The 27,131-nt window shown below is 44.2% G+C and overlaps 1 protein-coding gene across 2 annotated transcripts in view; it reads right to left on the bottom strand.

Moving 5' to 3' along the window:
• Positions 1 to 10,692: 10,692 nt before the first annotated feature.
• LOC106561744 (zinc finger protein aebp2) overlaps positions 10,693 to 27,131 on the bottom strand; it is a 105,480-nt gene continuing 89,041 nt past the window's right edge. For both annotated transcript variants that reach the window (XM_014125972.2, XM_014125973.2), the window contains exon 9: positions 10,693 to 11,849. In XM_014125972.2, coding sequence (XP_013981447.2) covers positions 11,771 to 11,849 — 79 coding nt within the window. In that variant the 3' untranslated portion in view covers positions 10,693 to 11,770. The remainder of the gene's footprint in view (positions 11,850 to 27,131) is intronic.

Below are 27,131 nucleotides of genomic sequence, written 5' to 3' on the forward strand. Positions count from 1 at the left end.
CGTGAAACGACAAGTTTGATGTCGGACGACAATAGAACTTTTATGATGTCACTGCTACAACTGTCTACAGACATGTTGATAGACGTAGTCTTGAAATCTCTGTTTATCACATGGCCTCACATGTGAATCCTTAAAGAGATAGGTGGGGCTAATGCTTAAGAGCTGAATGGGTATAGACAAAGAAGAGCTCTCCAGTAGGTGTACCAAAACAATCAAAGGCCATTTTCTCAAAAATGGTTTTAAAAGTTTATAAACTTTCAAAACATAATTATTTTCCCATTGTTCCTCATCTGTAGTGTATGACATACAATTTTCTAGCTCTGAGTATTTACTTTTATCCAATGGAAAAAAACACAATTTCAAATTTTGCTACATCAGACCAAATCGAGCCAGACTAGAACCCAAACATTTGATCATATTACTCCAGTGCTAGCCTCTACACTGGCTTCCTGATAAGGCTAGGGCTGATTTCAAGGTTTTACTGCTGTTACAGGCTTTGGTTTTTCCATTTATATTTTGAGATTTGGACTTCAGCACGAATGGCACACCGATTGGTGTCATCTCATTAGTCGATATGTGTTACACCTGCGCTGATTTAGTAGGATGGTGTCTCTCAGTGTCCTAAGTTGAAACAGAAAAATGAGAGAGAGAAAAATATGTTTCTTCTTGTGGGAGCACCCCAGCCCATTAAATCTCTAGTTGGGACTGGTTTGTATCCCGGGTCTTTCCTGTGGCTCAGTTGGTAGAGCATGGTGTTTACAACACCAGCATGGAGTGTGCAATGCCAGGGTTATGGGTTCGATTCCCAAGGGGGGCCAGTACAAAAAAAAAAAAAAAAAAAATAAGAAATGCATGAAATGTATGTATTCACTACTGTAAGTTGCTCTGGATAAGAGCATCTGCTAAATGACGTAAATGTATCCTAACCAAGATTTTGGAACCCTCTGTTTCAGACAGGTTTGTGTTTCTGCAGAGTGGCGATACTGTTAAGCAGCCGGTGAAGATAGTGCGAGACACTGGGGTGACCCAATCCTTAATTTTGGAGGGAGTTTTGCCTTTGTCTCACACTTCAACAACTGGTTACAGTGTGTTAGTACAAGGCGTGGAGATGGGTTGCGTGGAAGTTCTTTTGTGTAATGTGTAACTCGATTCTGGATCTTATTTTTGGTTCCGCTGTCGATGGAGTGAGGCCTAGCCTACTGGTGAAGTGGGAAAAAAGTGTCTGTTTTTGTCTTGTATTTAATTGTTGATAACCAGTTTATAATGGAGGAGGTGACGCAATTTAAGTAGCGACGCATTTAGGTTGATCATTGATACGAGATGGAAGTTGTTTTCTATTGGCTGGGAGCAAACTTGTCCAACCAAAAATGGGATATATTTGTTGTCTTAACGGGGAAGGTGTTACAGACAGGTTTTTCCATTTCTATTTTGAGGTTGGACATTAGTACGTGGGGTGCACCGATTGGTTTCACCTTGACAATTCTTTATATTTTTTTTGGCTGGGGAACGTAACACTGCTAACCTACAAAGCATTACATGGACTTGCTCCTACATATCTCTCCGATTTGGTCCTGCTGTACATACCTACACCTATGCTACGGTCACAAGACACAGGGCTTCTTACTGTCCCTAGAATTTCTAACCAAACAGCTGGAGGCAGGGCATTCTCCTATAGAGCTCCATTTTTATGGAATGGTCTGCCGATCCATGTGAGAGACACAAGCTCAGTCTCAACCTTTACTGAAGACTCATCTCTTCAGTAGGTCCCATGATTGAGTGTAGTCTGGCCCAGGGGTGTGAAGGTGAACGGTAAGGAACTGGAGTGACGAAACCAACCTTGGTGTCTCTGCCTGACCGGCTCCCCTCTCTCCACTGGGATTCTCTGCCTCTGACCTTATTAAGGGGACTGAGTCACTGGCTTGCTCGCGCTCTCCCATCCTTCCTGTCCCCGGGCTCATGCGGTGGGGTAGCTCTTTATGGGCTATACTCGGCCTTGTCTCAGGGTAGTTAGTCTGTTGATATCCGTTTAGTGGTGTGGGGGCTATGGTTTTCCAAAGTGGGTGGGGTTATATCCTGCCTGGTTGGCCCTGTCCGGGGATAACTTTGGACAGGGCCACAGTGTCCACTGATCCCCCCCTGTCTCAGTCTCCAGTATCTATGCTGCAATAGTCTACGTGCTGGGAGGCTAGGGTCAGTCTGTCATATCCGGTGTAATTCTCCTGTCTTATGTGGTGTCCTGTGTGATCTTAGGTATGCTTCCTCTAATTCTCCCATCTCTCTGTCTCTCTCTGTCTCTCTCTCTTCCGGAGGACTTGAACCCTAGGACCACGCCTCAGGACTACCTGGCCTGACGACTCCTGGCTGTCCCCGTCCCCAGTCCACCTGGTCTTGCTACTGACCCAGTTTCTGCTGTTCTGCCAATGGAAACCTGACCTGTTCACCGGTCGTGCTACCTTGTCCCAGACCTGCTTCTCGACTCTCTCTCCTCTTTCTTTTAGGCTGGGTTTCTGTATAAGCACTTTGACAACAGCTTTATAAATACATTTGATTGATTAATATTCAGCAGTTGTTAAAGTATTCCTTAGAAGAACTACTAAAATTGTGATTTTTGTCAGACACCGTAGGCAGCAGCTCATCAAATAAAACAAATGTAATACACACAACTGAAATATTTTATTCATGTAACGTAACGTGAATAGATTATGGTTAAAAAGTGCTAAGCATTAATGGGCAGTCACTAACATCATGGAACTTTTACGGAAAAACATATCCTGTGTTATAGCATTCAACCCACATAACCCACATAACCCACATAACCCACATACTGTAACCCACATAAGCCACATAGCCCACATAACCCACATAGCCCACATACTGTAACCCACATAACCCACATAACCCACATAGCCCACATAGCCCACATACTGTAACCCACATAGCCCACATAGCCCACATAACCCACATAGCCCACATAGCCCACATAACCCATATAGCCCACATAGCCCACATACTGTAACCCACATAACCCACATAGACCACATAACCCACATAGCCCACATAACCCACATAGCCCACATAACCCACATAGCCCACATAACCCACATACTGTAACCCACATAACCCACATAACCCACATAGCACATTTAATGTCAAATAATCTAAATTGAAAACCGTGATTATTTTTTATTATAAACGAATAGAAACCAAACCGAGCTCAAAAAGCACTAATTGCTCAGCACTATGGAAGGGAGAGAGGTGGTGGGCCAGGGGGAATGGAGGCCAATCGAAGCCCTTAGAGACCATGTTTAAGTTATATAATATCAACCACTGTGTTCAACCTAATGGATTGACTCAAAGGTTGGGGTCATTTCCAATTCAATCGAGTCCATTTAGGGAGTACATTGAAAATCAACTAGTCAATTTTAAAAAGCAATTGAATGGATTGAAGTGGAATTGACCCCAACCCTGGTACCCAGCCTTGTGTGTGGATCGACCAGTCTGTTTATTCCCAGTAGCCACTACAGAACCAGAACTGTAAACAAGTCTGAGCCTTGTGAGTGGATCCACTAGTCTTTCTAGTCCCAGTAGCCACTACAGAACCAGAACTGTAAACAAGCCTGAGCCTTGTGAGTGGATCGACTAGTCTTTCTAGTCCCAGTAGCCACTACAGAACCAGAACTGTAAACAAGTCTGAGCCTTGTGAGTGGATCCACTAGTCTTTCTAGTCCCAGTAGCCACTACAGAACCAGAACTGTAAACAAGTCTGAGCCTTGTGAGTGAGTGGATGGACTTCTAGTTTCTCCAGTCCCTGTAGCTAGAGAGACAGATCTAAACCAGGGCTGGAAGGTCTGAGGGTCCCTGTAGGGTCAACAGTCACAGTCCAGCTATTGACCAGTCCTTCCTTCAGAGTACAGTCTGTCTGGAATACTGGACGGATGGATGAATGGGGCTTAAGCTGTCCAGATCTGTTCGTTCCAGATGCCTGAACAAATGAATAAAGCATGTTGAATGAATGAATAATGCAGAGATAGGGTTGAAGTTATGGATGTTGATGTGTTGCTGTAACTACTATTTTACATGTCACAGGAGGAAAATAATCCTGCAGCAGGAGGATTTGATTATATATATATAAAAAGGTGATACATTCTAACTGGAAATTGGTTTTGAAAGGCTACAGTAGACTGTAGTTTGGTGTTGATAGGCTACAGTAGACTGTAGTTTGGTTTTGATAGGCTACAGTAGACTGTAGTTTGGTTTTGATAGGCTACAGTAGGCTGTAGTTTGGTGTTGATAGGCTACAGTAGACTGTAGTTTGGTTTTATTAGGCTACAGTAGGCTGTAGTTTGGTGTTGATAGGCTACAGTAGACTGTAGTTTGGTGTTGATAGGCTACAGTAGACTGTAGTTTGGTGTTGATAGGCTACAGTAGGCTGTAGTTTGGTGTTGATAGGCTACAGCAGACTGTAGTTTGGTGTTGATAGGCTACAGTAGACTGTAGTTTGGTGTTGATAGGCTACAGTAGACTGTAGTTTGGTGTTGATAGGCTACAGTAGACTGTAGTTTGGTTTTATTAGGCTACAGTAGGCTGTAGTTTGGTGTTGATAGGCTACAGTAGACTGTAGTTTGATTTTGATAGGCTACAGTAGACTGTAGTTTGGTGTTGATAGGCTACAGTAGACTGTAGTTTGGTTTGATAGGCTACAGTAGACTGTAGTTTGGTGTTGATAGGCTACAGTAGACTGTAGTTTGGTGTTGATAGGCTACAGCAGACTGTAGTTTGGTGTTGATAGGCTACAGTAGGCTGTAGTTTGGTTTTATTAGGCTACAGTAAGATATAACCCCACCCACGTTGGCTGTGAGATCGAGTTAGAGAAAGAGAACTGCAGGTTTTCAGTGAATGTATGTAAATCACAAGACTCATTAAACTTTCCTTCGGCGCAGGAAAAATCTGTGTGACAACAATGATTAAATTAAGATACTACAACTGTTGTAACTACATGGATTTTACAGTCAGTTACTCCAATGGAGTAGATAGAGAAGCAGCTCTGATTAACGTTTTGGGGAATTTCCATATTCAGGTGTGAAGTGTTTGAATAAGAGCTGAAATTGGGCAACGATGGGAATGCAATGATATGAGAGGTTTCACTGAAAGGCCCTCAGAGTTTAAACCAGGGTAAGGAACCAAAATGATTTTCCAATTGTGCTGTTCAAAACAGAACCCTTAGTTTTGACCTTGTGTACGTTTGCGAGAGCACACGTGTGTAAGTGCGGTTGGAAAATGGCTTTTTGTGGAAAACCTACATTTCTCATTGTGCAGAATTTTTTTAAACTCAACACACAGTACCAGTCAAAAGTTTGGACACACCTACTCATTCAAGGGTTTTTCTTTATTTTTACTATTTTCTACATTGTAGAATAGTAGTGAGACATCAACACTATGAAATAAGACATATGGAATCATGTGGTAACCAAAAAGTGTTAAACAAATCAAAATATATGTTATATTGGAGATTCTTAAAAGTAGCCACCCTTTGCCTTGATGACAGCTTTGCACACTCTTGGCATTCTCTCAACCAGCTTCAGGTAGTCACCTTGAATGCATTTCAATTAACAGGTGTGCCTTGTTAAAAGTTAATTTGTGGAATTTCTTTCCTTCTTAATGCGTTTGAGCCAATCAGTTGTGTTGTGACAAGGTAGTGGTGGTAGACAGAAGATAACCATATTTGGTAAAAGACCAAGTCCATATTATGGCAAGAACAGCTCAAATAAGCAAACAGAAATGACAGTCCATCATCATCACTTTAATAAGACATGAAGGTCAGTCAATCTGGAAAATTTCAAGAACTTCCATCAAACGCTATGATAACACTGGCTGTGAAGAGGACTGCCACAGGAAAGGAAGACCCAGAGTTACCTCTGATGCAGAGGATAAGTTAACATAAGACGGCACCGGAGCAGAAGGCAGACGTTTTACGAGCCCCCAACCGATTGTGTGTTTTTGTTTGTTTATATGCGTTGTTTGTAACTTATTTATTTACTTATTGTGTACATAATGTTGCCGCTACCGTCTCTTATGACCAAAATAACTTCTGGACATTGGGACTGGGATTACTCACCACGGACTGGCAGAATATTTTTTTTTCCTTTAACGAGTCTGAGGCCGACGCGAACGATATACTGCTTTCTCGGGAACAGGCCCAGATCCCCGTGATTTGCGTGAAGGGGAGGCAGAGGAAAAGGGGCCGGAGGGCGGGCTGCCTTCTGAGAATTCGTATGCGATCGAATAAACCCCCACTTCCTTCCATTCTGCTAGCAAACGTGCAATCTTTGGTCAATAAAATAGATGACCTACGCAGAAGATTAAACTACCAACAGGACATTCAAAACTGTAACATCTTATGCTTCACGGAGACATGGCTGAATGACGACACTATCAACATACAGCTGGCTGGTTATACACTGCACCGTCAGGATAGAACAGCGGCGTCTGGTAAGACAAGGGACGGTGGACTACGTATTTTTGTGAATAACAGCTGGTACACGATATCTAAGGAAGTCTCGAGCTATTGCTCGCATGAGGTAGAGTATCTCATGATAAACTGTAGACCACACTACCTACCTAGAGAGTTTTCATCTTTATTTTTCGTAGCTGTTCACATACCACAGTCAGAGGCTGGCACTAAGACAGCATTGAATGAGCAGTATTCCGCCATAAGCAAACAAGAAAACGCTCACCCAGAGGCGGCGCTTCTAGAAGCTGGGGACTTTAATGCAGGGAAACTTAAATCTGTATTTTCAAATTTCTATCAGCATGTTAAATGTGCAACCAGAGGGGAAAAAACTCTGGATCACCTATACTCCACACACAAAGCTCTCCCTCACCCTCCATTTGGCAAATCTGACCATAATTCTATCCTCCTGATTCCTGCTTACAAACAAAAATTAAATCAGGAAGCACCAGTGACTAGATCAATAAAAAAGTGGTCAGATGAAGCAGATGCTAAGCTACAGGACTCTTTTGCTAGCACAGACTGGAATATGTTCTGGAATTCCTCCGATTGCATTGAGGAGTACACCACATCAGTCATTGGCTTTATCAATAAGTGCATCGAAGACGTGGTCTCTACAGTGACCGTACGTACATACCCCAAAGAAGCCATGGATTAAAAGCAACATCCACAATGAGCCAAAGGCTAGACCCTACGCTTTCAAGGAGCGGGACTCTAACCTGGAAGCTTATAAGAAATCCAGCTATGCCCTCCGACGAACCATCAAACAGGCAAAGCGTCAATACAGGACTAAGATCGAATTGTACTACACCGGCTCTGACGCTCGTCGGATGTGGCAGGGCTTGCAAACCATTACAGACTACAAAGGGAAACACAGCTGTGAGCTTCCCAGTGAAACGAGCCTACCAGACAAGCTAAACTCCTTCTATGCTCGCTTCGAGGCAAACAACACGGAAACATGCATTAGAACACCAGCTGTTCTGGAAGACTTTGTGATCATTCTGTCCGCAGCAGATTTGTGTAAGACCTTTAAACAGGTCAACATTCACAAGGCCGCAGGGCTAGACAGATTACCAGCACGTGTACTGCGAGCATGCGCTAACCAACTGGCAAGTGTTCTCACTGACATTTTCAACCTGTCTCTGTCCGAGTCTGTAATACCAACATGTTTTAAGCAGACCACCATAGTCCCTGTGCCCAAGAACACTAAAGTAACCTGCCTAAATGACTACTGACCCGTAGCACTCACGTCTGTAGCCATGAAGTGCTTTGAAAGGCTGGTCATGGCTCACATCAACACCATTATCCCAGAAACCCTAGACCCACACCAATTTGCATACCGTCCCAACAGATCCACAGATGATGCAATCTCTATTGCGCTCCACACTGCCCTTTCCCACCTGGACAAAGGGAAAACCTATGTGAGAATGCTATTCATTGATTACAGCTCAGCATTCAACACCATAGTGCCCTCAAAGCTCATCAATAAGCTAAGGACCCTGGGACTAAACACCTCCCTCTGCAACTGGATCCTAGACTTCCTGACGGGCCGCCCCCAGATGGTAAGGATAGGTAACAACACATCCGCAACACTAATCCTCAACACAGGGGCCCCTCAGGGGTGCGTGCTCAGTCCCCTCCTGTACTCCCTGTTCACACATGACTGCACGGCCAGGCACGACTCCAACACCATCATTAAGTTTGCCGATAACACAACAGTGGTAGGCCTGATCACCGACAACGATGAGACAGCCTATAGGGAGGAGGTCAGAGACCTGGCCATCTGGTGCCAGGACAACAACCTCTCCCTCAACGTGATCAAGACAAAGGAGATGATTGTGGACTACAGGAAAAAGAGGACTGAGCACGCCCCCATTCTCATTGATGTGGCTGTAGTGGAGCAGCTTGAGAGCTTCAAATTCCTTGGTGTCCACATCACCAACAAACTAACATGGTTCAAGCACACCAAGACAGTTGTGAAGAGGGCACGACAAAACCTATTCCCCCTCAGGAGACTGAAAAGATTTGGCATGGGTCCTCAGATCCTCAAGGTTCTACAGCTGCACCATCGAGAGCATCCTGACGGGTTGCATCACTGCCTGGTATGGCAACTTCTCGGCCTCCGACCGCAAGGCACTACAGAGGGTAGTGCGAACAGCCCAGTACATCACCGGGGCCAAGCTTCCTGCCATCCAGGACCTCTATACCAGGTAGTGTCAGAGGTGGGCCCTAAAAATTGTCAAAGACTCCAGCCACCCTAGTCATAGACTGTTCTCTCTGCTTCCGCATGGCAAGCGGTACCGGAGCGCCAAGTATAGGGCCAAGATGCTTCTAAATAGCTTCTAGCTGTTGAAATGAAGCATTTGTGTTTAGGTAGTCTGCCAGATCAGAGGCAGTAGGGATGACAAGGGATGGTCTCTTGATAAGTGTGTGAATTGGACCATTTTCCTGTCAAAACATAAAGAGTACTTTTGGGTATCAGGGAAAATGTATGTGTAAAAGGTACATCATTATCTTTAGGAATGTAGTGAAGTAAAAGTAAAAGTTGTCAAAAATATAAATAGTAAAGTACAGTACAGATACCCCAAAAAACTACTTAAGTAGTACTTTAAAGTGTTTTTATTTAAGTACTTTACACCACTACGATATGCCATCCCATCTGGTTTGTGCTTAGAGGGACTATCATTTATTTTTCAACAGGACAATGTCCCAACACACCTCCAGGCTGTGTAAGGGTTACTTGACCAAGGAGAGTGATGGAGTGCTGCATCAGATGACCTGGCCTCCACAATCACCCGACCTCAACCCAATTGAGATGGTTTGGGATGAGTTGACCGCAGAGTAAAGGAAAAGCAGCCAACAAGTGCTCAGCATATGTGGGAACTCCTTCAAGACTGTTGGAAAAGCATTCCAGGTGAAGCTGGTTGAGAGAATGCCAAGAGTGTGCAAAGCTGTCATCAAGGCAAAGGGTGGCTACTTTGAATAAACTCACATAGAAATAGAAAATATATTTTGACTTATTTAACACTTTTTTGGTTACTACATGATTCCATATGTGTTATTTCATAGTTTTGATGTCTTCACTATTATTCTACAATGTAGAGAAAAGTACAAATAAAGAAAAACCCTTGAATGAGTAGGTGTGTCCAAACATTTGACTGGCACTTTATGTCAAAAATATGATGCCACAAGAAGTGTTGACATGAATACAGTTTCCTCCCAAATCCTCCCATTCTTTTGTTATTTCATTATTATTGCTCTGCTGCTGTTGATGACACATAGCTCGGATGAAACATTCATCCATAAATAAAAACCATAACGTACAGGCATCAGACAGCCTCATTAAAACGTCCCATTCTGCTAGAATAGGAATAGCCACAGGGCCTTACAATACAACACAGCAGCATACGATGAGAGAGAGAGGGGGAGAGAGAGAGAGAGAGAGAGAGAGAGAGAGAGAGAGGGAGAGAGAGAGGGAGGGATAGAGAGAGAGAGAGAGAGGGGGATAGAGAGAGAGAGAGGGGGATAGAGAGAGAGAGAGGGAGAGAGAGAGAGAGAGAGGGAGGGATAGAGAGAGAGAGAGAGAGAGAGAGAGAGAGAGGGAGGGATAGAGAGAGAGAGAGAGGGATAGAGAGAGAGGGAGAGAGAGAGAGGGATAGAGAGAGAGAGAGGGAGAGAGAGAGAGAGAGTGGGAGGGATAGAGAGAGAGAGAGGGAGAGAGAGAGAGAGAGGGAGGGATAGAGAGAGAGAGAGATAGAGAGAGAGAGGGAGGGATAGAGAGAGAGAGATAGAGAGAGAGAGAGGGAGAGAGAGAGGGAGGGATAGAGAGAGAGAGAGGGAGGGAGGGAGAGAGAGAGAGAGGGAGGGATAGAGAGAGAGAGAGGGAGGGATAGAGAGAGAGAGGGAGGGATAGAGAGAGAGATAGAGATTGAGAGGGAGGGATTGATAGAGAGAGAGAGAGGGAGGGATAGAGAGAAAGAGAGGGAGGGATAGAGAGAGAGATAGGGAGGGATAGAGAGAGAGAGGGAGGGATAGAGAGAGAGGGAGGGATAGAGAGAGAGAGGGAGGGATAGAGAGAGAGGGAGGGATAGAGAGAGAGGGAGGGATAGAGAGAGAGATAGGGAGGGATAGAGTGAGAGAGAGGGAGGGATAGAGAGAGAGAGAGGGAGGGATAGAGAGAGAGAGAGAGAGAGGGAGGGATTGAGAGAGAGAGATAGGGAGGGATAGAGAGAGAGAGAGAGAGAAGGAGGGATAGAAGAGTGGCTAGAACACTAATGTGGTCAGATATACTATATCTTCAGGTCAAATATACTTCCAGGTCAAATACACTTCCAAGACAAATATACTTCCAGGTCAAATATACTTCCAGGTCAAATATATTTCCAGGTCAGATGTACTTCCAAGTCAAATATACTTCCAATTCAAATATACTTCCAGGTAAAATATACTTCCAGGTCAGATATATCTCTACACACAATACCTCATAATGAGAATGTGAAAATATGTTTTTAGAAATGTACTGAAAATGAAAAACAGAAATATCTCATTTGCATAAGTATTCACACCCCTGAGTCAACAGATATAACAAAGTGTCTCCAGTTGGTCACACACACACACACACACACACACACACACACACACACACACACACACACACACACACACACACACACACACACACACACACACACACACACACACACACACACACACTCACACGAGGTCATTTCCAACTCAATCGAGTCCATTTAGGGAGTACATTAAAAATCAACTAGTCAATTTTAAAAAGCAATTGAATGGATTGACATGGAATTGACCCCAACCCTGGTACCCAGCCTTGTGAGTGGATCGACTAGTCTTTCTAGTCCCAGTAGCCACTACAGAACCAGAACTGTAAACAAGTCTGAGCCTTGTGAGTGGATCCACTAGTCTTTCTAGTCCCAGTAGCCACTACAGAACCAGAACTGTAAACAAGCCTGAGCCTTGTGAGTGGATCCACTAGTCTTTCTAGTCCCAGTAGCCACTACAGAACCAGAACTGTAAACAAGCCTGAGCCTTGTGAGTGGATCCACTAGTCTTTCTAGTCCCAGTAGCCACTACAGAACCAGAACTGTAAACAAGTCTGAGCCTTGTGAGTGAGTGGATGGACTTCTAGTTTCTCCAGTCCCTGTAGCTAGAGAGACAGATCTAAACCAGGGCTGGAAGGTCTGAGGGTCCCTGTAGGGTCAACAGTCACAGTCCAGCTATTGACCAGTCCTTCCTTCAGAGTACAGTCTGTCTGGAATACTGGACGGATGGATGAATGGGGCTTAAGCTGTCCAGATCTGTTCGTTCCAGATGCCTGAACAAATGAATAAAGCATGTTGAATGAATGAATAATGCAGAGATAGGGTTGAAGTTATGGATGTTGATGTGCTGCGTTAACTACATGGATGTTACAGTCAGAGATAATTATGGATGTGAATGTCAAATCAAATCAAATTTTTTTGGTCACATGTGCAGAATACAACCTTACAGTGAAATGCTTACTGACGAGCCCCTAACCAACAGTGCAGTTTAAAAAAAATACAGAGAGGAATAAGAGATAAAAGTAACAAGTAATTAAAGAGCAGCAGTAAAAAATAACAATATATACAGGGGGGGTGCTGGTACAGAGTCAATGTGTGGGGGACCGGTTAGTTGAGGTAGTATGTACATGTAGGTAGAGTTATTAAAGTGACTACGCATAGATAAAAACAGAGAGTGGCAGTGGTGTGGAGAGGGGGGGGGGCAATGCAAATAGTCTGGGTAGCCATTTGACTAGATGTTCAGGAGTCTTATGGCTTGGGGGCAGAAGTTGTTTAGAAGCCTCTTGGACCTAGACTTGGCGCTCCGGTACCGCTTGCCGTGCGGAAGCAGGGAGAACAGTTTATGACTAGGGTGGCTGAAGTCTTTGACAATTTTTAGGGCCTTCCTCTGACACCGCCTGGTACAGAGGTCCTAGATGGCAGTAAACTTGGCCCAGTTTGCGCTACCCTCTGTAGTGCCTTGCGATCGGAGACCGAGCAGTTACCATACCAGTGAGTGATGCAACCAGTCAGGATGCTCTCGATGGTGCAACTGTAGAACCTTTTGAGGATCTCAGGACCCTTGCCAAATCTTTTCAGTCTCCTGAGGGGGAATAGGTGTTGTTGTGCCCGCTTCTTGACTGTCTTAGTGTGCTTGGACCATGTTAGTTTGTTGGTGATGTGGACACCAAGGAACTTGAAGCTCTCAATCTGCTCCACTGCAGCCCCGTCGAGGAGAATGGGGGCGTGCTTGCTCCTCTTTTTCCTGTAGTCCACAATCACATGTTGCTGTAACTACATGGATGTTACAGTCAGAGATAGTTATGGATGTGAACGTGTTGCTGTAACTACATGGATGTTACAGTCAGAGATAGTTATGGATGTGAATGTGTTGCTGTAACTACATGGATGTTACAGTCAGAGATAGTTATGGATGTGAACGTGTTGCTGTAACTACATGGATGTTACAGTCAGAGATAGTTATGGATGTGAATGTGTTGCTGTAACTACATGGATGTTACAGTCAGAGATAGTTATGGATGTGAACGTGTTGCTGTAACTACATGGATGTTACAGTCAGAGATAGTTATGGATGTGAACGTGTTGCTGTAACTACATGGATGTTACAGTCAGAGATAGTTATGGATGTGAATGTGTTGCTGTAACTACATGGATGTTACAGTCAGAGATAGTTATGGATGTGAACGTGTTGCTGTAACTACATGGATGTTACAGTCAGAGATAGTTATGGATGTGAATGTGTTGCTGTAACTACATGGATGTTACAGTCAGAGATAGTTATGGATGTGAATGTGTTGCTGTAACTACATGGATGTTACAGTCAGAGATAGTTATGGATGTGAATGTGCTGTTGTAACTACATGGATGTTACAGTCAGAGATAGTTATGGATGTGAATGTGTTGCTGTAACTACATGGATGTTACAGTCAGAGACTCCAATGGAGTTGATAGAGAAGCAGCTTTGATTGATATTTTGTGGAATTTTCTTATTCAGGTGTTAAGTGCCTTACGGAAAAGAAAAAAAAACACGATTTCACATGTGGAAATCACATAATTTTTTTGCACACGTACAATTTGTTTCACATGTAAAATTTCACATATGAAATCATGTGAAATCATGGGGTTTTGGAACACTTCACATGTGATGATATTTCACATAAAGTTTCACGTGGATTTTCACGCGATCACATAAGCTTTCACATGTGGATTCAAATTTTCACATGAAACAAAAATGTGTCATTAGGATGTTATTGGAATGTCAACATTTAGCTGCAGTGTTTTCAACGTACATATTTGACACACATGATTACATTCTATATGTTTATAGTAATCATTATTGAACATGTCCTCAACTGGGATTTGAACCCACAACCTATTTGTTGCCGGCATTCCGATCTTCCTGCTATGCCACCATGTCTGTGTCAATGACTGATTTCACCCGTATTTCTACACTTTGGACTTTAAAGTTAATCTCAGCTTTGTATAATACACTCAAGAAAATCTATTATATTTATCATAGTGATTCAGAATTAACATTAAAACAACATTAGACAACTATAAAGAAATATTAGGGCACAAGACGAGACCCAAATGCAGACACAGGAGGCAAATTGATTGGTTGAGCTCTGATATGTATTATAACAAAAGGTAGGGCGGGTACAGGCGAGAGTTCATAAACCAGGTCAGAGTCCAAACAATACCAGGCGATAGGCAGGCTCGAAGTCAGGGGCAGGCAGAGTGGTCAGGCAGGCGGGCTCAGAGTCAGGACCGGCAAGGGTCAAAATCAGGAGGGCGAGAAAAGACAGACTGGGAAAAGCAGGCGCTGAGACACAAAAAATGCTGGTTGACTTGACAAACAAGACGAACTGGCACAGAGAGACAGGAAACACAGGGATAAATACACAGAGAGACAGGAAACACCGGGATAAATACACAGAGAGACAGGAAACACAGAGATAAATACACAGAGAGACAGGAAACACCGGGATAAATACACAGAGAGACAGGAAACACCGGGATAAATACACTGGAGATAATAAGCGACACCTGGAGGGGGTGGAGACAAGCACAAGGACAGGTGAAACAGATCAGGGCAAGACAAGAAAACTCCCAAATTGCTGAAATAAGTAAATGAAATTAATGATGAGAGAATTGCCAGATTAACTGACATGTGAAATAACAAAATAACAGTGCAGATGGTACTCCTTAACTAAGAGCAGAGATGTATTATAGGTAATGAATGTGTTGTGGATTTCTGAGAATGGTACAGACTTTACGGCACAGCTGAAAGATACACTATTTCAGCTGAACAGCATACTGCGTACCCCCGTACCATTTCATTTCTTCCCTTACAATAAAAAAAAAAAACACGTGAAACGGTTTTCACATGTTGATCTGAAATGTTAATATAGACACATGAGGTCAGTTGTTCACTTGTAAAACTATATGTTCACCAGCTTTTAAAGGGTAGAAAGCAAGAGTTTATACTCACAAAAGTAACAACACAGGGTGGTCAAAGACTTAGAAACTTAGGGTTAGTCACAATCGGGTTACCAATAACTATAGGACTGTAGGTACTACTATGGCTGACCCTGTAAAATAACACATTTTACTATATGACAACAAAACATATATATGTTTTATACATTGTAGCAATAAACGTACACTATATATACAAACTTCAACACCCCATCAAATTAGTGGATTCGGCTATTTCAATCACAACCGTTGCTGACATGTGTATAAAATCGAGCACACCGCCATGCAATCTCCATAGACAAACACTGGCAGTAGAATGGCCTGACTGAAGAGCTCGACGAGCACTGTCATAGGATGCCACCTTTCCAACAAGTCAGTTCGTCAAATGTCTACCCTGCCCCATCAACTGTAAGTGCTGTTATTGTGAAGTGGAAACATAGAGGAGCAACAACGGCTCAGCCGCGAAGTGGTAGGCCACACAAGCTCACACAATGGGACCGCCATGTGCTGAAGCGCGTAAATATCATCTGTCCTCAGTTGCAACACTCCCTACCGAGTTCCAAACTGCCTCTGGAAGCAACGTCAGCGCAAGAAGTGTTCGTTGGGAGCTTCATGATATGCGTTTCCATGGCCGAGCAGCCACACACAAGGCTAAGATCACCATGCGCAATGCCAAGCGGAGGCTGCAGTGGTATAAAGCTCGCCACCATTGGACTCTGGAGCAGTGGAAACACGTTCTCTGGAGTGATGAATCACACTTCACTATCTAGCAGTCCAAAGGATGAATCTGGGTTTGACGGATACCAGGAGAACACTACCTGTCCCAATGCATAGTGCCAACTGTAAAGGTTGGTGGAGGAGCAATAATGGTCTGGGTCTGTTTTTCATGGTTCGGGCTAGGCCCCTTAGTTCCAGTGAAGGGAAATCTTAACGCTAGAGCATATAATGGCAAACTATATGATTTTGTGCATCCAACTTTGTGGCAACAGTTTGGGGAAGACCCTTTCCTGTTTCAGTATGACAATGCCCTCTTGCACAAAGCGAGGTCCATACAGAAATGGTTTGTCGAGACCGGTGTGGAAGAACTTGACTGGCCTGCACAGAGCCCTGACCTCAACCCCATCGAACACCTTTGGGATGAATTGGAAAGCTGACTGTAAGCCAGGCCTAATAGCCCAACATCAGTGACCGACCTCACTAATGCTCTTGTGGCTGAATGGAAGCAAGTCCCTGCAGCAATGTTCCAACATCTAGTGGAAAGCCTTCCCAGAAGAGTGGAAGCTGTTATAGCAGCAAAGGGGGGACCAACTCTATATTAATGCCCATGATTTTGGAATGACATGTTCGACGAGCAAGTGTCCACATGCTTTTGTTCTAACTGGTCTCCAGCAGTAGCATGCCGACAGTAGCCGTGCTGGCTGCCTAGGCTAAAATCTAACATTAGTAGACTAAATAGCTAATGTTAGCCAGCAAGCCAGTCAGTCAGTTAAGATAACTGCATATAGCTAACATTCTTTGATATTTGGTTAGATGACATTATGTATTTCCAAAACTTTGGTTTACTTTAATGTTAAGCTAGTTGTTGACAGCAACGGGCTGACTCATTCAGTGCTAATATAACGTCAGCAGGCTGGTAGGGCTAACGTTAGCAGGCTAGTTGGCTAACGTCAGCAGACTAGTAGGGCTAACGTTAGCAGGCTGGTAGGGCTAACGTCAGCAGGCTGGTAGGGCTAACGTTAGCAGGCTGGTAGGGCTAACGTCAGCAGGCTGGTAGAGCTAACGTTAGCAGGCTGGTAGGGCTAACGTCAGCAGGCTGGTAGAGCTAACGTTAGCAGGCTGGTAGGGCTAACGTTAGCAGGCTAGTTGGTTAACGTTAGCAGGCTGGTAGGGCTAACGTTAGCAGGCTAGTTGGCTAGCAATATTGCAACTTGATTTGTAACAATAAATTCATAGTATTTGTTTGTAAACAAAATTGAAACCAGTATTCATGCAAACGATTTGCTTTAATTTAAAGTTATACATTAGAAGTTATTTTCGTTGGAGTTTACATTATAGGGGATAGGCTGGCTTGCCGGGTCCTCCATATTACATCACACCCCGGAAAAACATGACTTTGCCATTCTTCAGAATTATTTTATTTAAATGCATTTTGTATTTTTTTTACTGCCTTTTTCTCCACAATTTTGTGAATACGTTCTTGTCTCATCGCTGCAACTCCCCCAACGGGGTCGGGAGAGGCGAAGGTTGAGTCATGCCTCCTCCGAAACATGACCCGCCGAGCCGCGCTTCTTAACACCCGCTCGCTTAACCCGGAAGCCGTCTTCACTATTGTGTCGGAGGTAACACCATTCAACTGACGACCGAGTCAACCTGCAGGCTCCCGCCACAAGGAGTCGCTAGAGCATGATTAGTCAAGTAAATCCCCCCTGGCCAAACCCTCCCCTAACCTGGATGACGCTGGGCCAATTGTGCGCTGCCCTATGGGACTCCGGGTCACGGCCGGTTGTGACACACATTCTTCGTAATTCTGATTGGTTTTATATAATAACTGTAAGGTCTAACTTTTCATTGGGTCTTTTGATGCTTTTAATAATACAAATCCATATGTTACATTTGTGCTACTTAGATTTTCACGTGAGGAGAATAACATGTTTTCACCTCACATGTGAATTGCAGATGGAATTTGTGTAATTTGTAGTTACGGGTGAAAAACTTTCAAATGTGAACATTTTATTTAGATTTCTCTCTCAGGACTAGACACTGAGAGAGAGAGCTGGCCAGATGGACTAGACAGTGAGAGGGAGAGCTGGCCAGACGGACTAGACAGTGAGAGAGAGAGCTGGCCAGAAAGACTAGACGCTTAAGATAGATATACACTACATCGACAAAAGTATGTGGACACCTGCTCGTCGAACATCTCATTCAAAAATAATGGGCATTAATATGGAGTTGGTCCCCCCTTTGCTGCTATAACAGCCTCCACTCTTCTGGGAAGGCTTTCCACTAGATGTTGGAACATTGCTGCTGGGACTTGCTTCCATTCAGCCACAAGAGCATTAGTGAGGTCGGGCACTGATGTTGGGAGATTAGGTCTGGCTCGCAGTCGGCGTTCCAATTCATTCCAAAGGTGTACGATGGGGTTGAGGTCAGGGTTCTGTGCAGGTCAGTCAGGTTCTTCCACAACGATCTCGACAAACCATTTCTGTATGTGCCTCGTGTGTCCACATACTTTTGTCCATGTAGTGTATTTTCATTGGATGTGTCTCAATCCAACACTACATTCTGGTGAAAGGTGACAAGAGATGGAGCAGTGTTTGTCAGACCGGGAGACATCCCCAACAAAAAAATCTGTCTTATTACAAAATTGTATGTAGTGTCCGAATGGTTTGGCCTAAAAACTGATCTGTCCATCCTCTGTCACCCCAGGACTTTTGACTTTTTTGGGTGGGGGACTATCAGTTGTTCCATGTAGTGAATCTGTCATTCAATGCGTTTGTTTGGGCTAATAGCTGTAAGGCCAAATTACATTTTTCATCAAGTATTTTTTTTCTTCTTATTAAAACCATTCCATATAGCTTAGACAGGGCTTAGACTGGAGAGGGTTTTTTAAAGAAAGCTAGGATAGCTAAAATATATTCATAAAATAAAATAAAATATATTAATACAACCTCTTAGAACAATACTATTCTACACACACTGTCACGTCCTGGCCAGTTTACCACATACCTGCTGCGTTTTGCTCCTCCTTAAACAACGACAACCGTGACACACACATGAAGGTACCCATAATCAATCATATCTCATGAAAAAACACAAATGTGAAAAATTGGTGGATATAGCATTTTGGAAATGAACTTCTTGTGGCATCAAACGTCTTTATATTTTTGGATGACATATATAACATTTTTAATATCCCACACAATGAGAAGCATATGTGTTTTCCACAAACAGCCAAACCTCTGACATGCACACAAGCATGCAAGCACACACACACACACACACACACACACACACACACACACACACACACACACACACACACACACACACACACACACACACACACACACACACACACACACACACACACACACACACACACACACACACACACACACGCAAACCCACAGTACTGGATGTTTCCATCAGTCTCTGGGTGTTCAGGGGGATTCTGTCATGTTTCTACACTGTTCCACCCAGTTAGCTATCAACCATTCAGTGAAACCACATTGTAATGAATGATACCCGTGGACTATCTAGCAACACAGCCACAAGACACAATATGGGACACATACAGAGTGATATTTTGGTTTGGGTTAATAATCAACAGACATGTAGAGGACTACAGTACTTTGGGGACTCATCTAGAGCTGAATGGTTTCCAATAGAATTCTCACATAATCTCTACCGGCATATAAATACAATTACTAGAAGGGACTAGCCAGCGACTGACTGAATGTCAACACAAACGGTAACTGAGGCCATTCTGCTGGGTTTGTTTATTTATTCTCGTCTCCAAGACCAAGTAGAACACTTCTTTGATTAATAGAGTCGTCGTCAGAATCTGATTGGCTTGTTGCCTCCCCTTGCGGTCTGTTCCGTGTTCTAGTTCCAGGCTTTAGTAGTTAACTCTCCTCCTGCATGTTGTGTGGTCTCTCTCTCTCTCTCTCCTTCCTTCCTTCCTTCCTTCCTTCCTTCCTTCCTTCCTTCCTTCCTTCCTTCCTTCCTTCCTTCCTTCCTTCCTTCCTTCCTTCCTTCCTCTCTTTCTTTCTTTCTTTCTTTCTTTCTTTCTTTCCTTCCTTTTCTTTCTGTCCTTCCTTCCCACCTTCCTTCCACCTTCCTTTTCCTTCCTTCCTTCCTTCCTTCCTTCCTTCCTTCCTTCCTTCCTTCCTTCCTTCCTTCCTTCCTTCCTTCCTTCCTTCCTTCCTTCCTTCCTTCCTTCCTTCCTTCCTTCCTTCCTTCCTTATCTCTCTCAATTCAATTAAATTAAATTCAAAGGGCTTTATTGGCATGGGAAACACATGTTTATATTGCCAAAGCAAGTGAAATAGAAAACAAAACAAAAGTGAAATAAAAACTATAAAAAATGAACAGTAAAAATTTGACTCACAGAAGTTCCAAAAAAATAAAGACATTTCAAATGTCATATTATGTCTATGTACAGTGTTGTAACGATGTGCAAATAACTAAAGTACAAAAGATAAAAAATAAATGAATAAGAGTCATATTTACAATATTGTTTGTTCTTCACTGGTTGCCCTTTTCTTGTGGCAACAGGTCACAAATCTCGCAGCTGTGATGGCACACTGTGGTATTTTACCCAATCAATATGGGAGTTTATCAAAATTGTATTTGTTTTTGAATGTTTTCGAGGAGGTTAGGAAATGCAGCTCAGTTTCCACCTCATTTTGTGGGCAGTGTGCACATAGCCTGTCTTCTCTTGATAGCCAGGTCTGCCTATGGCGGCCTCTCTCAATAGCAATGCTATGCTCACTGAGTCTGTACATAGTCAAATTTCCCTTAAGTTTGGGTCAGTCACAGTGGTCAGGTATTCTGCCACTGTGTACTCTCTGTTTAGGGCCAAATAGCATTCTAGTTTGCTCTGTTTTTTTGTTAATTCTTTTCAATGTGTCAAGTAATTATATTTTTGTTTTCTCATGATTTGGTTGGTTGTAATTGTGTTTCTGTCCTGGGGCTCTGTGGGGTCTGTTTCTGTTTGTGAACAGAGCCCCAGGACCAGCTTGCTTAGGGGACTCTTCTCCAGATTCATCTCCCTGTAGGTGATCGCTTTGTTATGGAAAGTTTGGGAATCGCTTCCTTTTAGGTGGTTGTAGAATTTAACAACTTTTTTCTGGATTTTGATAATTAGCGGGTATCGGCATAATTCTGCTCTGCATGCTCTCTCTCTGTCTGTCTGTTCAAATCAAATCAAATTGTATTGGTCACATACACATGGTTAGCAGATGTTATTGCGACTGTAGCGAAATGCTTGTGCTTCTAGTTCCGACAGTGTAGTAATATCTAAAAAGTAATCTAACAATTCCCCAACAACTACATAATACACACAAATCCAAAAGGGTGAATGAGAATATGTACATGTAAGTATATGGATGAGCGATGGCCAAGCGGCTTAGGCAAGGTGCAATAGATGGTATAAAATACAGTATATACATGTGATATGAGTAATGTAAGATATGTAAACATTATTAAAGTGGCATTATTTAAAGTGGCATTGTTTAAATTGACTAGTGATCCATTCATTAAAGTGGCCAGTGATTGGGTCTCAATGTGGGCAGCAGCCTCTCTGAGTTTGCTGATTGCTGTTTAACAGTCTGATGGCCTTGAGATAGAAGCTGTTTTTCAGTCTCTCGGTCCCAGCTTTGATGCACCTGTACTGACCTCGCCTTATGGATGATAGCGGGGTGAACAGGCAGTGGCTCGGGTGGTTGTTGTCCTTGATTATCTTTTTGGCCTTCCTGTGACATCGGCCGCTGTAGGTGTCCTGGAGGGCAGGTAGTTTGTGATGCGGTGTGCAGACCTCACTACCCTCTGGAGAGCCTTGCTGTTGTGGGCGGAGCAGTTGCCGTACCAGGCAGTGATACAGCCCGACAGGATGCTCTCGATTGTGCATCTGTAAAAGTTTGTCAGGGTTTTGGTGACAAGCCAAATTTCTTCAGCCTCCTGAGATTGAAGAGGCGCTGTTGCGACTTCTTCACCACACTGTCTGTGTGGGTGGACCATTTCAGTTTGTCCGTGATGTGTACGCCCAGGAACTTAAAACTTTCCACCTTCTCAACTACTGTCCTATCGATGTGGACAGGGGGGTGCTCCCTCTGCTGTTTCCTGAAGTCCACGATCATCTCCTTTGTTTTGTTGACATTGTGTGAGAGTTTGTTTTCCTTCAGAAAGTTCAGGACCAAGTTGCACAAGGCGGGGTTGAGACCCAGGGCCTCCATCTTGATGATGAACTTGGAGGGTACTATGGTGTTGAATGCTGAGCTGTTGTCAATGAACAGCATTCTTACATAGGTATTATTTTTGTCCAGATGGGAACGGGCAGTGTGATGGTGATTGCATCATCTGTGGACCTGTTGGGGTGGTATGCAAACTGAAGTGGGTCTAGAGTGGCCGGTAAGGTGGCGGTGATATGATATTTGACTAGCCTCTCAAAGCACTTCATGATGACAGAAGTGAGTGCTACGGGGCGATAGTCATTTAGTTCAGTTACCTTAGCTTTCTTGGGAACAGGAACAATGGTGGCCATCTTGAAGCATGTGGGGACAGCAGACTGGGATAGGGATTGATTGAATATGTCCGTAAACACTACAGCCAGCTGGTCTGCGCATGCTCTGAGGACGTGGCTAGGGATGCCGTCTGGGCCAGCAGCCTTGCAAGGGTTAAAACGTTTAAATGTTTTACTCACGTCAGCCACGGAGAAGGAGAGTGGGGGGGACGCAGTCTTTGTTAGCGATCCGCGACGATCCGTGACACTGTATTATCCTCAAAGGGGGCAAAGAAGGTGTTTAGTTTGTCTGGAAGCGTGTCGTCGATGTCCGTGACGTGGCTGTTTTTGTTTTTGTAGTCCGTGATTTCCTGTAGACGCTGCCACATACGTCTCGTGTCTGAACCGTTGAATTTCGACTCCACCTTGTCCCTGTACCAGCATTTTTCTTGTTTGATTGCCTTGCGGAGGGAATAACTACACTGTTTATATTCTGCCATATTTCCAGACCTCTTGCCATGGTTAAATGCGGTGGTTTGTGCTTTCAGTTTTGCGCGAATGCTGCCATCCATACATGGTTTCTGGTTAGGGTAGGTTTTAATAGTCACAGTGGGTACAACATCTCCAATGCTCCCCCATCTCTCTCTCTCTGTCTGTCTCGCTCTGTCTCTCAATTCAATTCAATAGACTTTATCGACATGGCAAGTTAAATTACATATAATGTCAAAGTATACATATAACAAAAATGGTGTGACCAACAGCAATAACAATAATAGTAGTAGTGTAAATGGGAATCCCATTAACAACAACTACAACAACAATATTAATCAGAACAACAATACATTAAAGCGATGGTAGTAGACCAGTGTCAACATGACTGAGAAGACACATGACATGGTATGAAAGACAAAACAAAACTAAATGGGAAATATTATTGACATTACATTGTACCTTTCACTGGCTGTCCCTCAGGTTGTGGCAGGGGGACACATATCTGTCTGTCCCTCAGGTTGTGGCAGGAGGACACATATCTGTCTGTCCCTCAGGTTGTGGCAGGAGGACACATTTTGGCTGCCAAAACTGCACATTTTGGCTTTTCACCCAATATATCTTTTATAGTTTCAAATTCTTTGTACTGACTGAGAATTTTGGGAAATAAATATTCTCTTAGGTCTGAGTATTTGTCACAGTGTAATAGGAAATGCAGCTCTGTCTCTACCTCTCCCTGGAGCAGAGTGAGCACAGCCTGTCCTCTCTGGGCAGCCAGGTTTGTCTGTGACGACCGGTCTCTATAGCCAGACTGTGCTCACTGAGTCTGTACCTAGTCAGTGTTTTCCTCTGTTTTCTATCAGTCACAGTGGTCAGATAGTCTCTCTCTCTGTCTCTCTCTCGACCCATCTCTTTCTCTCTGTCTCTCCCCATCCCTCTATCCCCCTCTCGCTCTCTTGCCCAATCTCTCTCTCTCCCCCAACTCTCTCGCCCCATCACTCAATCTCGCTCTCTCGCCCACATCGCTCTCTGTCTCTCTCCATCTCGGTGTCTCGCTCGCCCCAACGCTCCCTCTATCTCTTGCGTCCCATCTCTCCCTCTCCCCCCACATCTCTCTATCTTTCTCAATCACCCCCATCTCACTCCTTTTCTCTCTGTCTCCCTCTCTCTCTGTCTCCCTCTCTCTCTCACCCCCCATCTTTCAGGCTCTCTCACCCCATCTCTCTGTCTCTTTCTCTCTCTCGCCCCATCTCTCCCTCTCTCACCCCCCATCTCTCCCTCTCTCTCGCCCCCCATCTCTCCCTCTCTCTCACCCCCATTTCTCCCTCTCTCTCGCCCCCATTGCGCGCTAGGAATATAGGACTAAATACTAAACTTTTGACTACTTTAATACACTATAGGTTCATTTGTCCCAATACTGTATTTGTTATGACAACTTCAAATGGGCAGACTAGATACATAAAGTGCTTTCATCTCTAAACGGTAAAACAGATATGTATGAAAATACCCTCAAATAAAAGGTGACACACTGTACTGTCGCATCGTGAAATATTTGATCTCAAATCCAAAATGCTGGAGTATAGAGCCAGATTAAAGGTTTTATCTTCACTGTCTAAATAAATGTGTAGGGGAAGTGGTAGAACAGGGTTTAAATCTCTCCTTTATGGACAGTGTGTAGCGGATACCTGTCTGTCTGAATATGTTGTACATGTCCTGGACCGCTGGTGTGTTAACTGGAGACTGTATATGAGTTCCAGGGGGTGTTCTGCTGTATGCCCTGGTCACTAACTAACCACCGCCCTGGTCACTAACTAACCACCGCCCTGGTCACTAACTAACCAAGGCCCTGGTCGCTAACTAACCACCGCCCTGGTCACTAACTAACCACCGCCCTGGTCGCTAAATAACCACCGCCCTGGTCGCTAACTAACCACCGCCCTGGTCACTAACTAACCAAGGCCCTGGTCGCTAACTAACCAATGCCCTGGTCGCTAACTAACCAATGCCCTGGTCGCTAACTAACCACCGCCCTGGTCACTAACTAACCAAGGCCCTGGTCATTAACTAACCACCGCCCTGGTCATTAACTAACCACCGCCCTGGTCGCTAACTAACCACCGCCCTGGTCGCTAACTAACCACCGCCCTGGTCGCTAACTAACCACCGCCCTGGTCGCTAACTAACCACCGCCCTGGTCGCTAACTAACCACCGCCCTGGTCACTAACTAACCACCGCCCTGGTCGCTAACTAACCACCGCCCTGGTCGCTAACTAACCACCGCCCTGGTCGCTAACTAACCACCGCCCTGGTCGCTAACTAACCACCGCCCTGGTCACTAACTAACCACCGCCCTGGTCACTAACGGACACACACAGAAAGGGAACATGTAACGCAAGCTCTGGCATGGAGGCACCTCCTTTCATCTCTCTCTGAAATGGCCCCCTCATACCAGCACATTGCCAGATATGGAAACAACTTGAGACTGTGTATAGTAGAGTGGGTGCATGCCTGTGAATATGCCTGTGAATGGTAGAGAGTGTGAGAAGGGAAAGGGGGGATACCTAGTCAGTTGTACAGGGAAAGGGGGGATACCTAGTCAGTTGTACAGGGAAAGGGGGGATACCTAGTCAGTTGTACAGGGAAAGGGGGGGTTACCTAGTCAGTTGTACAGGGAAGGGGGGATACCTAGTCAGTTGTACAACTGAACGCCTTCAACTGAAATGTGTCTTCCACATTTAACCCAACCCCTCTGAATCAGAGAGGTACGGGGGGGCTGCCATAATCGACATCCACGTCTTTGGCGCCCGGGGAACACTGGGTTAACTGCCTTGCTCAGGGGGCAGAATAACAGATTTTTAACTTGTCAGCTCGGGGATTTGATCCAGCAACCTTTCAGTTACTGGCCCAACACTCTAACCACTAGGCTACCTGCCAAGGGTGTGTGTGAGAGGGTGTGTGTGTGTGTGAGTAACTGTGAACGGTTGAGAGGGTGTGTGTGTGTGTGGGTGACTGTGTATAGTAGAGAGTGAGTGTGTGTGTGACTGTATATAGTAGAACGTGTATGTGGGTGACTGTGTATAGTAGGTGTGTGTGTGTGTGTGTGTGTGTGTGTGTGTGTGTGTGTGTGTGTGTGTGTGTGAGGCTGTGTGTGTGACAGGGTGTGTATGGTAGAGTGTGTGTGTATGGTAGTGTGTGTGCCTGTGAGGAAGTGTATCAGACAGACAATCAAAAATGGGATTCTCATCCCTGTTGCACTTAAGTAAGAAGGGGTCAGGCACCAGCAAATGGGAGAAGAGCTCTGTTGCCAAGTGTACTGTAGAGCTTTCCAAGGACGTAACAAAGGCTTTTTACTTGTCAGAATGAGTAGTGTTTACACACAGGTAATGGCTAACCCGCCCATTAGCTTATGTTCCATTCTAGTGTGTGTGTGTGTGCGTTTGTGTGTGTATCCGACAAGGCTTTTCCTAGAACAGAGCAGCCAGCCACATGACAACGATGTCCTTAAAAGATAGCCTCATTTGGATTTTTGCAAACTAAGATGTTCCCAAGAAACGATTTTAATTTATAAAGACTCTCATTAATTATAAACTATATTTCACTATGTGTTCTGCCAGAAATATGTGATAGAAAGCGGGCTTCTTCTAGATTGAAATACATTTGGCCCAGAATGGATGGTGTTGTTTTTATGTTTGCCATATTATCTGTAGCTACAGTGGCAAGAAAAAGAATGTGAACCCTTTGGAAATACCTGGATTTCTGCATAAATTGGTCATAAAATTTGATCTTAGCTTAATTTAGATCGCAACAATAGACAAACACAGTCTGCTTAAACTATTAACACACAAACAATGATATGTTTTCATGTCTTTATTGAACACACCGCGTAAACGTTCACAGTACAGGGTGGGGAAAGTATGTGAACCTTTGGATTTAATAACTGGCAGCAATAACCTCAACCAAACATTTTCTGTAGTTGCGAATCAGACCTGTAACAACGGTCTGGAAGAATTTTGGACCACAAAATTGTTTGAGTTCAGCAATATTCTTGGGATGTCTGGTGTGAACTGCTCTCTCGATGTCATGCCACAGCATCTCAATGGGGTTGAGGTCAGGACTCTGACTGGGCCACTCCAGAAGGCGTATGTTCTGCTGTTGAAGCCATTCTGTTGTTGATTTACTTCTGTGTTTTGGGTCGTTGTCCCGTTGTCCATCACCCAACTTCTGTTGAGCTTCAATTGGCAGACAGATAGCCTAACATTCTCCAGCAAAATGTCTTGATAAACTTGGGAATTCATTTTTCCGTCGATGATAGCAAGCTGTCCAGGCCCTGAGGCAGGAAAGCAGCCCCAAACAATGATGCTCCCT

Source organism: Salmo salar, chromosome ssa10 (genome assembly GCF_905237065.1).
Source record: "Salmo salar chromosome ssa10, Ssal_v3.1, whole genome shotgun sequence".
Lineage (NCBI taxonomy): Eukaryota > Metazoa > Chordata > Actinopteri > Salmoniformes > Salmonidae > Salmo > Salmo salar.